Here is a 13,392-nt window from a genome sequence, read left to right as displayed (position 1 = left end):
CGTAGTCGGCAAGGTCACACCGAAAGGGACCGTGACGGCGTGAAGCGTGCTCCACACGTCCTTGATGAAGTCGCAGTCTACGAGGAAGTGGCGGTACGTCTCGTGCGCGGGGCAGAAGAGGCACGCTTGGTCGGCCCTGTCGAGCCAGTGCAAATGTGCGCGGAACTTGACCGCGCGGAGCATCACTTCGTAGACGAAGTCGGCGTACTTTGGTAAGATAGCGTCGGGTAGCCGGAGCTCAGCTCAGCTGCGGCGGCTACGGCGGCAGGCGCCTCGTAGAAGTCTTCCTCGACGCCCAGGTGGCGGGTCGGTAGCTGCAAGCGCGTCCTTGGCGGGGCACGACGTCGGCGGGCTTCGGCAGGCGTCGTCTGGGTCAACGGCTTGGTAACTTTGTGGAGTCGAACCAGCCATGGCGGCTTGGGAGTCGGGCTTGGCACAGGGCCGCACTTGAAGGCGTCGACCGTCGTAGCGAGCCAGCCGAGCCACTTGTCGGTCGGTATCACGTGTGGGCCGAGGTCACGGCCGCGGCGCTGTGCCGTCACTGCTTGGATGAGGCGTTGAGTTCTTGTCGCGAGCGGCTCCATCGGGGCGGCGGCGAGCATCAAGGTGTGGACGTGTTGGGCTTGAGTGATCCCGATCTTGGCCATCGTCCGGGCGTACCGAGTGTGCCATCTTGTGGTCTTCTCTACGTAGCTACAGCTATCTACCGGGAGAAACTGGTTGGACCAAAGCGGTTGTTCGTGGACCAGCGGCGACGGCGCCGGAAGCGTGCTCGGCCCCACGCGAATGTCGAACCAGTACTTGAGCATCAACTTGAACCGGTCGGGCACTGCCTTGGACGTAAGCAGGCGCCGGATCCGGGGGAGCGACGGGTCGGCGAAGGCGAGGTCGGCAAAGTTGCCCCACGGCGCGTATGCGTTGGCAACGACAGCCATGCTTGGCGACGACCAGGCCGGAACCGGGGACGTCGTGAGCGCGGCCTGCATGTAGCGTAGCGAGTGGCCACGGTGACGCGCTGACCACGTAACAAGCGCCGGCTTGAGGCCGAGGCCAGCTTGGTGTTTTGGCGCGAAGACGATACTTTGATGGAGGAGCCGGTGGCCTTGCGCACCCGCGCCAATGACCGGCGGCTCGCCGTTGATGAACTGGAGGATCATTTTGTCGATGATTGCGGCCGTCGTGGTGTCCGGTGCGACCCACGCGAGCTGGTACCAGAGGACCGGGAGGCAGACGACACCGCGTTCGTGCAGCAAGCGCACAAGAGGCAAGAGACCACCCGCCGCAACCACGGCATCCAGAAGACGTGGATGCAGATCGAGAAGCCATGGAAAGTACGCGAGTGCGCGCGTAAAGTTCTCGGACGTGGGTAAACGGTTGCTGAAGACCACAACTCTCCGAGCAAAGTCGCCACGGCGCAGGCCAAAGCGCCAGAGCAGCTCGACGCCGCTCGCGTCGTCTCGAGACAGCATGTCGGATAAGATGCGGCACATATTGCCCTGTACGCGCACGTCGTCTACGTCGTTGGTTTAGGGATAGGATAGCGCCAGCATTCTCAGAAGCTACGTACTCTCGCTGTTCTCAGCGTTGCGACGGAGCTCGGGCACATTCGTTCGTTCATCGAGGAGGAGCTCGACCATCTCGAGGCGGTTGCTGTAGAACGCCACGACGATCGCATCTTCCGAGACGAGGTCAGGCCGGCAGCGAAGCATGCGCTTCGTCAACTGCACCAAGTCTTGGGCAATGGCCATGTGCAGTGGGAGACGGGCGTCGTTGGCACCGTGCTTGGTGAAATAGTCGGCAGGCAAAATCGTCAAGCCGCCTTCCCACGCAGCGTGTGGCGCAAATGCCTTGGCAAACGACACGTCGCACTCGAATCGATCTCGCGTGGCGTCAAACTCAATGAGCTCCTCGTAGGCGCGGAAGGCCGAGCGCACGTCGTCATACAAGCCACATTGAAACTCAAAGACCAGCGACGCGATCTCGGGCTGGCCGAGGACCACACTGCAGAACGTCACGGGCATGGCTCTTCCAAATGCAAATGAGATTTTGAACCGATAGCAAGCTGTGTAGTCGCATGCGCCAGTTGGTCGAGGCAACCTCTGTGGTCGGGTCCTATCAACGGTCGGCGGCCTCTCAAGTGATCAATTGATTGGTTGCTTGTCCTTCGCCGCGTCGCACGCCGTCTATCTGGCTCGTTTACTATCTGTCAAGCGATGTCAACTATTCGTAGGAAAAAGACAAGTTGTCGTGATTCACTCGGACAACGTCGGCGTGGCATCGATCCCCACAGGCGTCTTGGTCTGCGTGTCAGTTTCTCGTACTCGCTTGCGAAGAGGCGCGTGAGCTCTTTCTGGAGCTCGTTGTCGTGGACCAGGCCATGCACGTATGTATATCCAAGCTGGGATAGGCTTTCGAGCACAATGTCTGGGTTTAAAAGGCATCAACAACATAACACAACGCAGAGAAAATCGACTCGATTGACTTTATGCTGCCTTGTCTAACCTTGGTCTTCGCTCGAGAGTTTGCGCTTGCCAGCGAGGAGACGCGTGAGCTGCGACTTGAGCTCCGTGTTTTCAACCATAGCCGTCCATTTCGTCAGGTCTTCGGTGGAGACCGTCTCGTCCGTCCCCCAGAGATGACCGACGACGAGCGCCAACGCCCAGTCGACAACCTCGTCCGCCTCAAAGAGTGTTGTCGCACGCAGGGCCACGCTCGGTGCGAGCTGAACGCTCAAACTCAGCACCTTCCCTTGGTACGTGAGCTCGGGCGCGATCACCTGGAGCGTCGTCTTGCGGCGGCGGTCGGGCAGCGCAATCACGCGCAAGAGGAAGATCATATTTTGAAGAGGGTTCGTCGGGTCCATGCAGTACGGCAGCAAGAGCTTGCTCGCCGTCACATAGTTTCGACGACCCACAACGTCGACGAGGCACTCAGCCGGGTTGCCAATGCCAGCAGCGAGGAGGTACCGCATCACCTCCACGTGCTGGCCTTTCAGCGCGTTCAAAAGCAACGAGCCGTTGCGTCCGAGCTCGGGCTGGCGCTCCAGTAGCCGCGTTGCAAGGTCCACGCGACCGCCGCGTAGCGCTGCCTGCAGCGACTCGTCCGAGATGTCGACCGTGCAGTGGGCCAAAAGATAGTCCACAATGGCCCACGCCTCGTTCTCAATAGCTCGCGCCAAATTTTCCGGGTGGCACATCGCGTCCGAGTTCGCGTGAATAAACTGGACAAGCGCCACGTTGTTGCAATCGCACGCTTCCAGCAGCCAGAACTCGTCCCAGGGCTCGCCGTGGGCGACGAGGAGCCGAAGGACGCCAACCATGTCGGGCTTGCGAAAGACGTCGCAACCCTCGCTCCAGAGGATACCAGACGTCACAAGCGGGTACCCAAGTGACATAAGGTACTCTGCCACGCGCAGACTCCCGCCCTCGAGAGCCTTGGCCACGACGCGGTCGCGGCGGCAGCCTTCATTTCGGTGGGCCAAAAGAAACTTGACGACCTCCAAATGGCCCGCTTCCGCCGCGTCCTCGATGGCCAACGCCGTACAGGCAAAGGTCCCGAGACTGTGGAGGTACTGCACAACGTCCAAGTGACCGCGACCGGCGGCACTCTCAAGACTGTAGGGCGATGCGACTTCCGTGCGGTGCTTGAGAAGGAAGCGGACAACGTCGAGTTGCCCGTGGCAAATCGCGCTGTTGAGCGCGCTGGCCGTGCAGCCTTCCGTCCGATGGACTTGAAGAAAGCGGACAACCTCCAAATGACCGCTCGCAGCAGCGTTGTCCATGGCGTACGTCGAGCACTCAAAGTGGCGTTCGTGCAGCGACTGGACGAGCGACAAGAAACCTCGACCCGCAATGTCGTCCATAAGATGCGGGTCGTGGAACCACGGAAAGACGTCCAGTGCGAGCGTCAAGTTCTCGCGCGTGGCGATGTACGCGGCGCGTCGGAGAGCCCCGTGATCCATTCCGTCAGGGCACGGACCAAAGCGCTGCAGCAGCTCGAGGCCCTTCGTGTCGTCGCGTGTGAGGACGACGGGCAAAATGCTGTCCAGGGCATTGTAGACACATCGCAATCGGTGGTCTAGACAGGCTACAGTTAGCACCGTTCGCGAACAGAGGGTAGCGTACCATGTTCGTTGAGGTCGGTGCGTTGATAGAGCTTGGGTTGCATCGCTCGGTGGTCCAGCAACCATTCGGCAATCTCGAGCCGGTTCTTGGACAAGGCCACGAGGATCGCGTCGTTCGAAGCAAGGTCGGGCCGGCACCCGAGCATGCGCTTCGTGAGGTGCATCGAGCCGGCAGCGATGGCCATGTGCAGAGGCAGCCGGTGGTCGCGCTGGCGGCAGTGTAGACCGTACAAGTGGCCGTGGAAAGGCCCGGGACGCTCCCACGCGGTGTCGCTGGATGTGAATGTCTTGGCAAACATCACGTCAAACTTGTACTGGGCGCCAGTATTGTTGAACTCGACGAGCTCGTCGCAGGCGCGGAAGGCCGAACGCACGTCTTCATACATGCCAAACTGCAGCTCAAAGACCATGGCCGCGATAGTGGGCTGGCCAAGGACTGTGCTAGCGAACGTCGCTGCCATGGTTGCTCTTCTCTCCAACGAGCAAAAGAAAAATGCACCATGGACCGTTGCGACAGGCCATTCATTATTCGGATATGCCAGTTGGGACAGCAGACCCGTCGTGTTCCGAGGGCTGTTCTGCGTCAGAAGAGCTCGTCGAACCAAAACTCCAAACGCACGTTCGAGTCGCACAGAAGAGGTCGCGTGCGTCGACAAGGCAACACTCCAAGTGCTTCTTGGAACGACGTGGAATCATCTATGACATGGGTGCAGCAGTGCACAGAGGATGGCGCCTTCGGCGTGGTTGGCATGGAGGCTCGTACGCTTCTGCGTGTGGACACCTCGACGCAGCCCTGACACATTTGTGCGCTGCTCCATTTCAAACTTAACGACCGCACAGCGGTTCTCGAGCAAAGCAAAAACGACCATCGCACCTTCGGTCGCGAGGCTGTGCAGAACGAGGCGTTTGGCCAGCCGCGCAAAGCCTTCGTAGATGGGCACGTGCCGTGCGCCGCGTTGGCAGTTGCATAGCCAATACCCTGGTGCGCCAAAACTTCGCGTAGAGCCTTCCCACGCAGCGTGCGGCGCGATCACCGTCGGAAACGAGACGTAGCTGCTGCGGTCATACTCGACAAGCGCGTCGCACGCGCGGAGGGCTTGGCGCACGTCGCCGCAGACGCCAAACTGAAACTCAAACACAAGGACCGCAATCTCGGGCTGGCCGAGCACGACGTGGGAAAAGCGAGCACGAGCGGAGGACAATCTGTGCACGGACACTCAGAATGGTTTCATAAGAAGCTCAACCTTCCGTGTGCAACGGTTATCGCAGCTGGAAAGACAATGCTAAATCACTACGAGTTTATGCATAGCTCGTTTGCTATCTCGGCGAAGCGAATCTATGAGATACGATTGAAAGGAGCGGTGTACGAAACTGTATTGGCCATTACGTAGAAGTCGATCGCTTGCGCTTGCGAGTGACGAGACGATGGAGCTGCGTCTGGAGCTCGTCGTCAACGACCAAGTCGACCAAGCTTGTCAGTCGCGCAGTAGTGACGTCCGTGTCCGTTGCGCAAAGATGACTGATGACGAGCGCCAAAGCACCATCGACAACCCCGTCGGTCTGTAGCAGAGTCGTTGCGCGCGCCGCCACGCTCGACGCAAATTCGACGGTTTGACTGGCCTTTCGTGCGTGGCACGCGAGCGCGGGCTTGATCAACTCCAGCGTTCGCGCGCGGTCGGCCGACTCTTCGTAGAGCTTCAAAAGAAAGAGGACGTTGTCGAGATGGTTGCTCGCGTCCATGCAGTACGGCAGTACGAGCTTGCTTGCCGTCCAATGCCGTCGACGACCTGCAATCTTGACGAGGCAGGCGCGAGGCTTGCCGATGCCGGCAGTGAGGAGGTACTGGAGGGCGTCCGTGTTGTGGTTTGGAACCGCCAAATCAAGAAGGTTGTCGTGTCTTAGCTCTGGCTGGCGCTGCAGCATGCGCGACACGACATCGACTGCACCGCAACTCAGTGCCGCCTCTAGCGCATCGACCGAGATTGTGGCCGTGCCATTGGCCAAGAAAAGTCCACGACGTCCCACGCCTTGCCGCGGATCGCCACTGATATCGCATAGGGGTGGGCAGACGGGTCGGTGTGAGCGTGGAGAAAGCGCACAAGCGGCACGTTGTTGACAGCGCTGGCTTGTACGATCCAGTGTTGGTCGCAAGGCACGCCGTGGGCGAGGAGAAGCTGGACGACACCAACCATCTCGGGCTTGCGCAAGTTTTTTTTTCCAGTCACAAACACCGAGGTCGGAAGCGGATACCCGAGCGAGAGGAGGTACTCGGCCGTACGCAGATGACCGCTTTTGAGCGCATTTCGAACGACGACGTCGCGACTGCAGCCTTCGCTTCGGTTGGTCAAGAGAAACGTGACGACCTCCAAATGACCATTCTTGGCCGCATCGTCGACAGCGGCGACGGTACAGCCAAACGAGCCGAGAGTATGGAGGTACTGGACGACGTCGAGATGGCCGTTGCCAGCAGCATCATTGAGGATGTTGGGTGAAGCACCCTCGGCGCGGTTCTCCACGAGGAAGCGAACGACATCGAGGTGGCCATTCCGAGTCGCACAATCCAGCGCATAGCTCGTGCAGCCTTCGGTGCGATTGACATGGAGAAACTGGACGACCTCCACATGACCAAGGGCCGCCGCCATGTCCATGGCGTTCGTGGTACAGCCCTCGCGTCGATGCAAATGCAGAAAGCGAACGACATCGAGATGGCCGTGGGCAGCCGCTGCGTTCATGGCGTCCGTCGAGCACTCGAGACCGCGTTCGTGCAGCGACTGGACGAGCGGCACGAAACCTCGTGCCGCGACATAGTCCAAGAGTCTTGGGTAGGTGAGCCACGGAAACACGTTGAGAGCGAGCGTCGCATTTTCAAGGGTCGCTCTGGCAATGGCCAGCATCTTGCTGACGGTGCCAAAGTCGGTGGGGCGCGGGCCAAAATGCTGCAGCAGGTCGACGCCTCTCGTGTCGGCTCGAACCAGCATTTCGGACAAGAAGTTGCTCGGATGTCTCAAGTCGCGCTCCGCGGTGGTAGCTACGTCATGTTAGTAGAGGCCCATGGCAAGAGCAAATAGCATACTGTTGGTCCGCGCGATGTCATCTCCTTGATGAAGCTCGGGCACCTTCTCACGTTCATCGAGTAGGAGCTCGACAATCTCGAGGCGGTTCTTCATAAAGGCCAAGATGATCGCGTCTCTCGAGGCGAGGTCCGGGCGGCAGCGAAGCATGCGCTTGGTCAACTGCACACAGCCTTCGGCAATGGCCACGTGCAGCGGGAAGCGAGCATCGCGCTGACGTGGGCGTAGGTTATAGTACGAGGCTCGGAATAGCGTGTAGCCGCCTTCTGGTGCGGCGTCGGGGGCAAACGCCGTGTGGAACGACACGTCACATTCGTATTCGTTGCCGACAAACTCGACAAGCTGATGGCAGGCGCGAAAGGCTGGGCGCACGTCCTCGTAGAGACCAAACTGAAACGCAAACACAATGGCTGCGATCTCGTGCTGACCGAGGACCACACTGCGGAATGTCGCTGCCATCGTCGCGTTGCTCTCCAGAAGGCAAAATGAAAAAGGGACCGATTCTGCTGCGACTGCCCAGTGTATTCGGATGTGCCCGTTGGAATCCATCCGTACTGGTTGTGGGGATCTTACCTGTCGATGGCTAATCAATTTCGCCATACTCTTAGTGCGCTTGGAGTTGTGCATCGACGATGGGCAGATGCCCATAGGACGGTTGATTGACATTCTTATGCGAAGAGTAGAACATGGATGTCGTGGCCCTCAAGCACTGCGTTTCATTGCATGGGACACGGTTTTAGTAAGCGACAGATAGACAAGTCGTCGCGCAACGCCAGAAAGGCATCGGGTTCGTGCCACGATCCCATTTGTACATTTATCGTATTCAAATTGCAGTTTACGCTTTGAGAGTCGAGTGTCCGTGCTTGATTGCGAGCAGGCGGTTGAGCTCGTCGTGCAGGTCGAATTGTTGTGGACAGCATAGTCCAAATTGGACATTGTTTGTTCATTTGCTTTAACTGCGCGGTACGGGGGGTTCGCCGCTTCAACACTTGGATCGTCAATGGTAGCTATGAAATCAATAAGAGAGGTGTGCATCATCACTTTGACTAGGTTCCAACCGCTTGCAATAATGTGTAATTGTGTGATGCGACGCGTCTTCAACTCACCTGCAACGACCAAGTCGACCGCGCTGGCTCATCGGTAGGGGGAGAAGGTGGAGCAACATCGATGCACTACGCCTTGGACTTGACGTATGGGACTGATTTTAAAGTTGATTTCTGATTTCATTGCATATCGTTAATCAGTGCGCTCGTCGACGTTGGCCTAGGAGTCCTCGCGCAGGATCCAACTCGACGAGCTCACAGCTGCGGCGCAAGTTTTCATACAACCCAAACTGAAACTCAAGAACGATCGATGCGATCTCTCGCTGGCCAAGAACAACGCTCAAGGTCGATGCCATGATTGTCGACTTGGCTTGATCGATCGGATAAAATACAAAGAAAGGTATACGGAAATGTATTGGCCATTACGCAGGGCGTCCCGATCGGCTGCGTTTGTGAGCGACGAGGCGATTGAGTTGCGTCTTGAGCTCGCCGTCAGTGACCATGTTGACCAAGCGCATGAGTCGCGCCACCGACGCGCTCGTCGCATGCAGATGACTAATGACGAGCGCCAAAGCACCGTCGACAACCTCGGTAGACCGGAGCAGCGCTGTCGCTCGCGCCGCCACACTTGGTGCAAACGGCTTAGCTTCGGCAGCCATGTTCCTTGGACCGTGAGCTCGGGCGTGATCAGCTGCAGCGTTCGCGACCGGCGGTCCGACTTCTCGTAGAGCTCGATAAGGAAGAGGACGTTGTCGAGGTGGTCGACGGTGTCCATGCAGTACGGTAGTACGAGCTTGCTCGCCGTCGAGTGCTCTCGACGACGTACAATCTTGATGAGGCAGGCGCGGGGCTTGCCGATGCCGGCGGTGAGGAGGCACTGGATCGCCTCCGTGTTGTGGCGTCGAATTGCCAAATCAAGAAGGTCATCGTGTCCAAGTTTTGGCCGGCGCTGCAGAATGCGCGACACGACATCGACAGTACCGAAACTCAGTGCAGCTTGTAGCGCATCGACCGAGATTCTGGCCGTGCAGTGGGCCAAGAGAAAGTCCACGACGTCCCACGCCCCGCAGTTGATCGCTGTTTTCAGCTCGTCGCGGTGACAGCAATAGTTCGGGTGACCGTGGAGGAAGCGCGCAAGCAGCAGGTTGTTAAAAGCGCTGGCGCTGCGCATCCAACCTGGGTCACAGGGCCTGCCGTGGGCGAGGAGAAGCTCAAGGACACCAACCATCTCGGGCTTGTCGAAACCTCCTCCGTGAAGCTTGATCTTGGTCGGAAACGGGTAGTCGAGCGAGAGGAGGTACTCTGCTGTGCGCAGATGACCGCCATCGAGAGCTTTTTCAACGACCTCATCGCGGCTGCAGCCTTCGCGTCGGTTGGTCAAGAGAAACGTGACGACCTCCAAATGGCCACCGGACGCAGCTTTGTTGACAGCGTCGACCGTGCAGTCAAACGAGCTAAGAGAATGAAGGTACTCAACGATCTCGAGGTGGCCGTTGGCAGCAACTTCGTCAAGGATGTTGGGCGACGCGCCTTCCATGCGGTGCTCAATGAGGAAGCGACCAACGTCGATGTGACCAAAGAGAACGGCGCCGTCGAGCGCATCGACCGTGCAGCCTTCTGTTCGGTTGACATGGAGGAACTGAACGACCTCCAAATGGCCGTTGGCCGCTGCCATGCCCATGGCGTTCGTCGAGCACTCATGACCGCGTTCGTGCAGCAAGCGTACGAGCGGCAGGAAGCCTTGGCTTGCAACATCGTCCAAGAGAGCTGGGTAGTCCAACCACGGAAAGACGTCAAGTGCGAGCGTCGCATTCTCCAAGGTCGCTTCCGAAATGGCAATCTGCTTGTCGTCGGCACCAAAGTCGCTGGGGCATGGGCCAAAGCGCTGGAGCAGCTCGACGCCTTTCGTGTCGTCTTGAGCCAGAACGCTCGACAAGATAGCTGGTTTGCGCACTCTCGCGCCAGCTACGTTGCATTCATAGCGTCACATCATGAAAGCAAGACAAGAACGTACCCTCGACCCGCACGAGATTCTGGAGCTCGGGAATATTCTCGCGCTCGTCCAAGAGAAGCTCAGCGATCTCGAGGTGGCCCTTCCAAAAGGCCAAGACGATCGCGTCCTCCGAGGCGAGGTCCGGGCGGCAGCGAAGCATGCGCTTGGCCAACTGCACACAGCCATTGGCAATGGCCAAGTGCAGCGGCAGCTTGGCGTCGTATAGATTGCTGTCGAGTAAGAGGTCTTCGGTCCGAAACTGCGAGCGGCGCCAATCGGCGTGCGGTGTGAACGCCATTGGAAAGGACACGTCGCAGTCGTACACCATGAACATGCCTTATTTCGGGCGGCCAAACTCGACAAGCTCGTTGCACGCGCGGAAGGCTCGACGCACGTCTTCGTAGACACCAAGCTGAAACTCAAAGACCATCGATGCGATCTGGGGCAGGCCCAGGAGCACGCGCTGAAAGTTCGTTGCCATCGTCCGGCTTTTCTGCAACTGATGTTTTAACCCTCCCGCGACGAGATGTTAAGCGTTGTGCATCCGGATGTGGTCGTGATCCGGGTACTGGTGGAGGATCGCCATGGAATTGTCGCACGAGCTTGCCAAGAGCCTCACTTTACGAATGACACTCGCCCCATTCAACGCATTCGTCGAGTTGCTCGGCTACACTATAAGACGTCCAAGATTCCAAGCCGCCTGAACTCCGCCGGCTTCATTTACGAGTTGCCATTGCATGTTAATCCCGCGGCCATCGCTTACCGCACTCTTTGAATTTTTTCAATTGCTGTCGACGATCAAAACCCTCGACTCTTCACACATAAAGTGCTTTCACCAACAACTCTCAGCCTCCAGAACGTGAATGCGGCAGCACTTGAATCGGCAGCGATAACCAGACCATCAGTTTGCTTGGACGTAGCTCGCTTGTTACTAGAATCGCGTGCATTTGGTATCAGTTCAACGGATACCAATGAAATCATCTTATCCTGCGACGTCGCTGTGGAGTCCATAGCGACGTCGCAGGATAAGATGTTTTCAACCTTCTCGTTCCTGCTTAAAAGTTGCGTAGCCAAAATCGATCACTCATGAATGCTTATGATTCGCCATCGAACCACACTCCAAACACCTGACCGGGAACACAATAGAAGCGATTGTCATTCAAAATGTACAATGGTGTTCCTCAATGCATGTCATGTAAAAGCTAGCTGCTGCTAGGCGTTGTGTGTGCGGTTCCTTAATGCTGCATCGTGGGCTCGTCAACTTCAGCGTTGTCAACGGAAAGTGCTACATCGAGCGCATCGATCGAGGTATTCGTCGTGCCTTGGTCCAAGAAAAAGATCACTACATCCAACGCCGCGCTCTCGACCGCGCTCATGAGCAAAACGTCGGGGTCACAGCTCATCTCCGAGTGGTCTTGTAGAAACGCGACAAGCGGTACGTTGTTAGCTGCGCAGGCTCGCAACATCGTTTCATTGACGTCCCAGTAGCCGCCGAGGGCATCCAGACGCTGCAGGACGTCCACCATCTCGGGCTGACGCATCATGGCGTTCTCAAACAGGATCTCGGCGGTCGGAAACGGGTACCCGAGGGAGAGGAGGTACTCGGCCGTGCGCAGATGCCCGCTTCTAACAGCGTAGTAAACGACTCGATCGCGACTGCAGCCTTCGCTTCGGTTGGTCAAGAGGAACTGGACGACCTCCAAGTGCCCGCGACACACCGCATCGTGGACAGCGTAGACCGTGCAGTGAAACGTGCCAAAAGAATGGAGGTACTGGACGATCTCGAGGTGACCGTTGGCAGCAGCGTAGTTGAGGATGTTGGGCGACGCGCCTTCCGTGCGGTGCGCAATGAGGAAGCGAACAACATCGAGGTGCCCATAGCGAATGGCTCCATCCAGCGCGTCGGTTGTGCAGCCTTCGGTCCGGTTGAAATGCAGAAAGCGAACGACCTCCAAATGGCCGTTGGACGCGGCGGTGTCCATGGCTCTCGCTGAGCACTTGAAGTCGCGTTCGTGGAGCATTTGCACGAGCGGCAAGAAGCCGCGGCCCGCGATGGCGTCCAAGAGACCTGGGTAGTACAACCACGGAAAGCAATTCAAAGCGAGCGTCAGGTTGTCAAGCGTCGCCTTGGAGATCGCGCTGCAGAGAGTCTCCTGTGTACAGGCGTCAGGATGCTGGCCAAAGCGTTCGAGGAGCTCGATGCCTTTTGAGTCGTCTCGGGTCAGCAAAGCGGGCAAGAAAGCCCGCATAATAGACGAGATACGTCGTCGTGCGTCGCCGGCTACGAAACATGCGGCGTGAGGACTCTCAACTGTCGGAGGAATAGGAACCTAACGTACGTGTGGAACCAGTGTCGAAGCGTCGGTGGAGCTCTGGCACAGTCGCACGTTCGTTCAAGAGGAGCTCAACAATCTCAAGACGATCATAAAAGAAGGCCAAAAGAATGGCGTCTTCATAAGCGAGGTCCGGTCGGCAGCGTAGCATGCGCTGGGTCAGCTGCACAAAACCTTCCTTGACGGCCAAGTGCAGTGGCAAGCGATCGTCGCGCTCGTCGGTGCGGAGAGCATACGAGGACGCAAAAAATCGCATGCGACCGTCCCAGACGGCGTCGGGCGCAAACGCCGAGGGGAACGTTGCGTCGCACGTGTAATCGGCATGCACAGTGTCAAATGCGATGAGCTCCTTGCAGGCGCGGAAGGCGGGACGCACGTCTTCGTAGACGCCAAACTGAAACTCAAACACAATCCATGCAATCTCGGGCTGGCCGAGGACCGCGCTGGAGAAGGTCGTGGCCATCGCTTCCGCCTGTCTGCACCGTGTCAAAAATGGGCCAATGGATTTTATCCGGATGACCGGGAATCGTTGAGTGGGAATTTCTCTTGCATCGAACGGCGACGCGACTAAGTTTTTTAACTCCCCAGAAGCAGCTCCCAGAAGCGTCTTTGACACCTGCGACATAGGAGACTTGGAATGTCCAGTTCACAACGCGAAGACGTCGCAATGCATGCAGCCGTGGATTATGAGTGGCATCTTTTGATTGGCCATAAAGAATCTTGAATCAAACCAAGAAAAGCAAGATGGATCCAAAATTGAACCCAGCGAGACCGTCAAGCCACATTTGCACGCTGAGAGGAACGACTAAATCTAAAGAAGACAATCAAA

The 13,392-nt window shown here is 57.9% G+C and overlaps 5 protein-coding genes across 5 annotated transcripts; all 5 read right to left on the bottom strand.

Moving 5' to 3' along the window:
* Positions 1 to 30: 30 nt before the first annotated feature.
* Positions 31 to 2,021, bottom strand: SPRG_20150 (hypothetical protein; the record flags this gene model as incomplete). Its single annotated transcript, XM_012345381.1, has 4 exons — positions 31 to 207; positions 261 to 638; positions 708 to 1,513; positions 1,568 to 2,021. Coding segments are annotated over 4 exons (1,815 nt in total), but the record flags the coding sequence as incomplete, so codon positions are not given.
* Positions 2,022 to 2,497: 476 nt separating this feature from the next.
* On the bottom strand, positions 2,498 to 4,584 carry SPRG_06518 (hypothetical protein; the record flags this gene model as incomplete). The annotated part of the gene is made up of 2 exons (XM_012345333.1): positions 2,498 to 4,077; positions 4,125 to 4,584. 2 exons carry the CDS (start codon positions 4,582 to 4,584, stop codon positions 2,498 to 2,500), a joined length of 2,040 nt encoding a protein of 679 aa, XP_012200723.1.
* Positions 4,585 to 4,815: 231 nt separating this feature from the next.
* Positions 4,816 to 7,653, bottom strand: SPRG_06517 (hypothetical protein; the record flags this gene model as incomplete). The annotated part of the gene is made up of 4 exons (XM_012345332.1): positions 4,816 to 5,280; positions 5,543 to 6,085; positions 6,139 to 7,151; positions 7,197 to 7,653. The coding sequence occupies 4 exons, from the start codon at positions 7,651 to 7,653 to the stop codon at positions 4,816 to 4,818; spliced, it is 2,478 nt and encodes an 825-aa protein (XP_012200722.1).
* Positions 7,654 to 8,659: 1,006 nt separating this feature from the next.
* On the bottom strand, positions 8,660 to 10,528 carry SPRG_06516 (hypothetical protein; the record flags this gene model as incomplete). Its single annotated transcript, XM_012345331.1, has 3 exons — positions 8,660 to 8,774; positions 8,825 to 10,202; positions 10,252 to 10,528. The coding sequence occupies 3 exons, from the start codon at positions 10,526 to 10,528 to the stop codon at positions 8,660 to 8,662; spliced, it is 1,770 nt and encodes a 589-aa protein (XP_012200721.1).
* An 882-nt stretch (positions 10,529 to 11,410) lies between these two features.
* Positions 11,411 to 13,026, bottom strand: SPRG_06515 (hypothetical protein; the record flags this gene model as incomplete). The annotated part of the gene is made up of 2 exons (XM_012345330.1): positions 11,411 to 12,511; positions 12,570 to 13,026. 2 exons carry the CDS (start codon positions 13,024 to 13,026, stop codon positions 11,466 to 11,468), a joined length of 1,503 nt encoding a protein of 500 aa, XP_012200720.1. The 3' UTR covers positions 11,411 to 11,465.
* Positions 13,027 to 13,392: the final 366 nt, after the last annotated feature.

The sequence above is a fragment of the Saprolegnia parasitica genome (assembly GCF_000151545.1).
Source record: "Saprolegnia parasitica CBS 223.65 unplaced genomic scaffold supercont2.22, whole genome shotgun sequence".
Taxonomy (NCBI): domain Eukaryota; phylum Oomycota; class Saprolegniomycetes; order Saprolegniales; family Saprolegniaceae; genus Saprolegnia; species Saprolegnia parasitica.
Note: the sequence above shows the minus strand (reverse complement) of the source record. Positions and strands in the feature narration are given on the sequence as shown.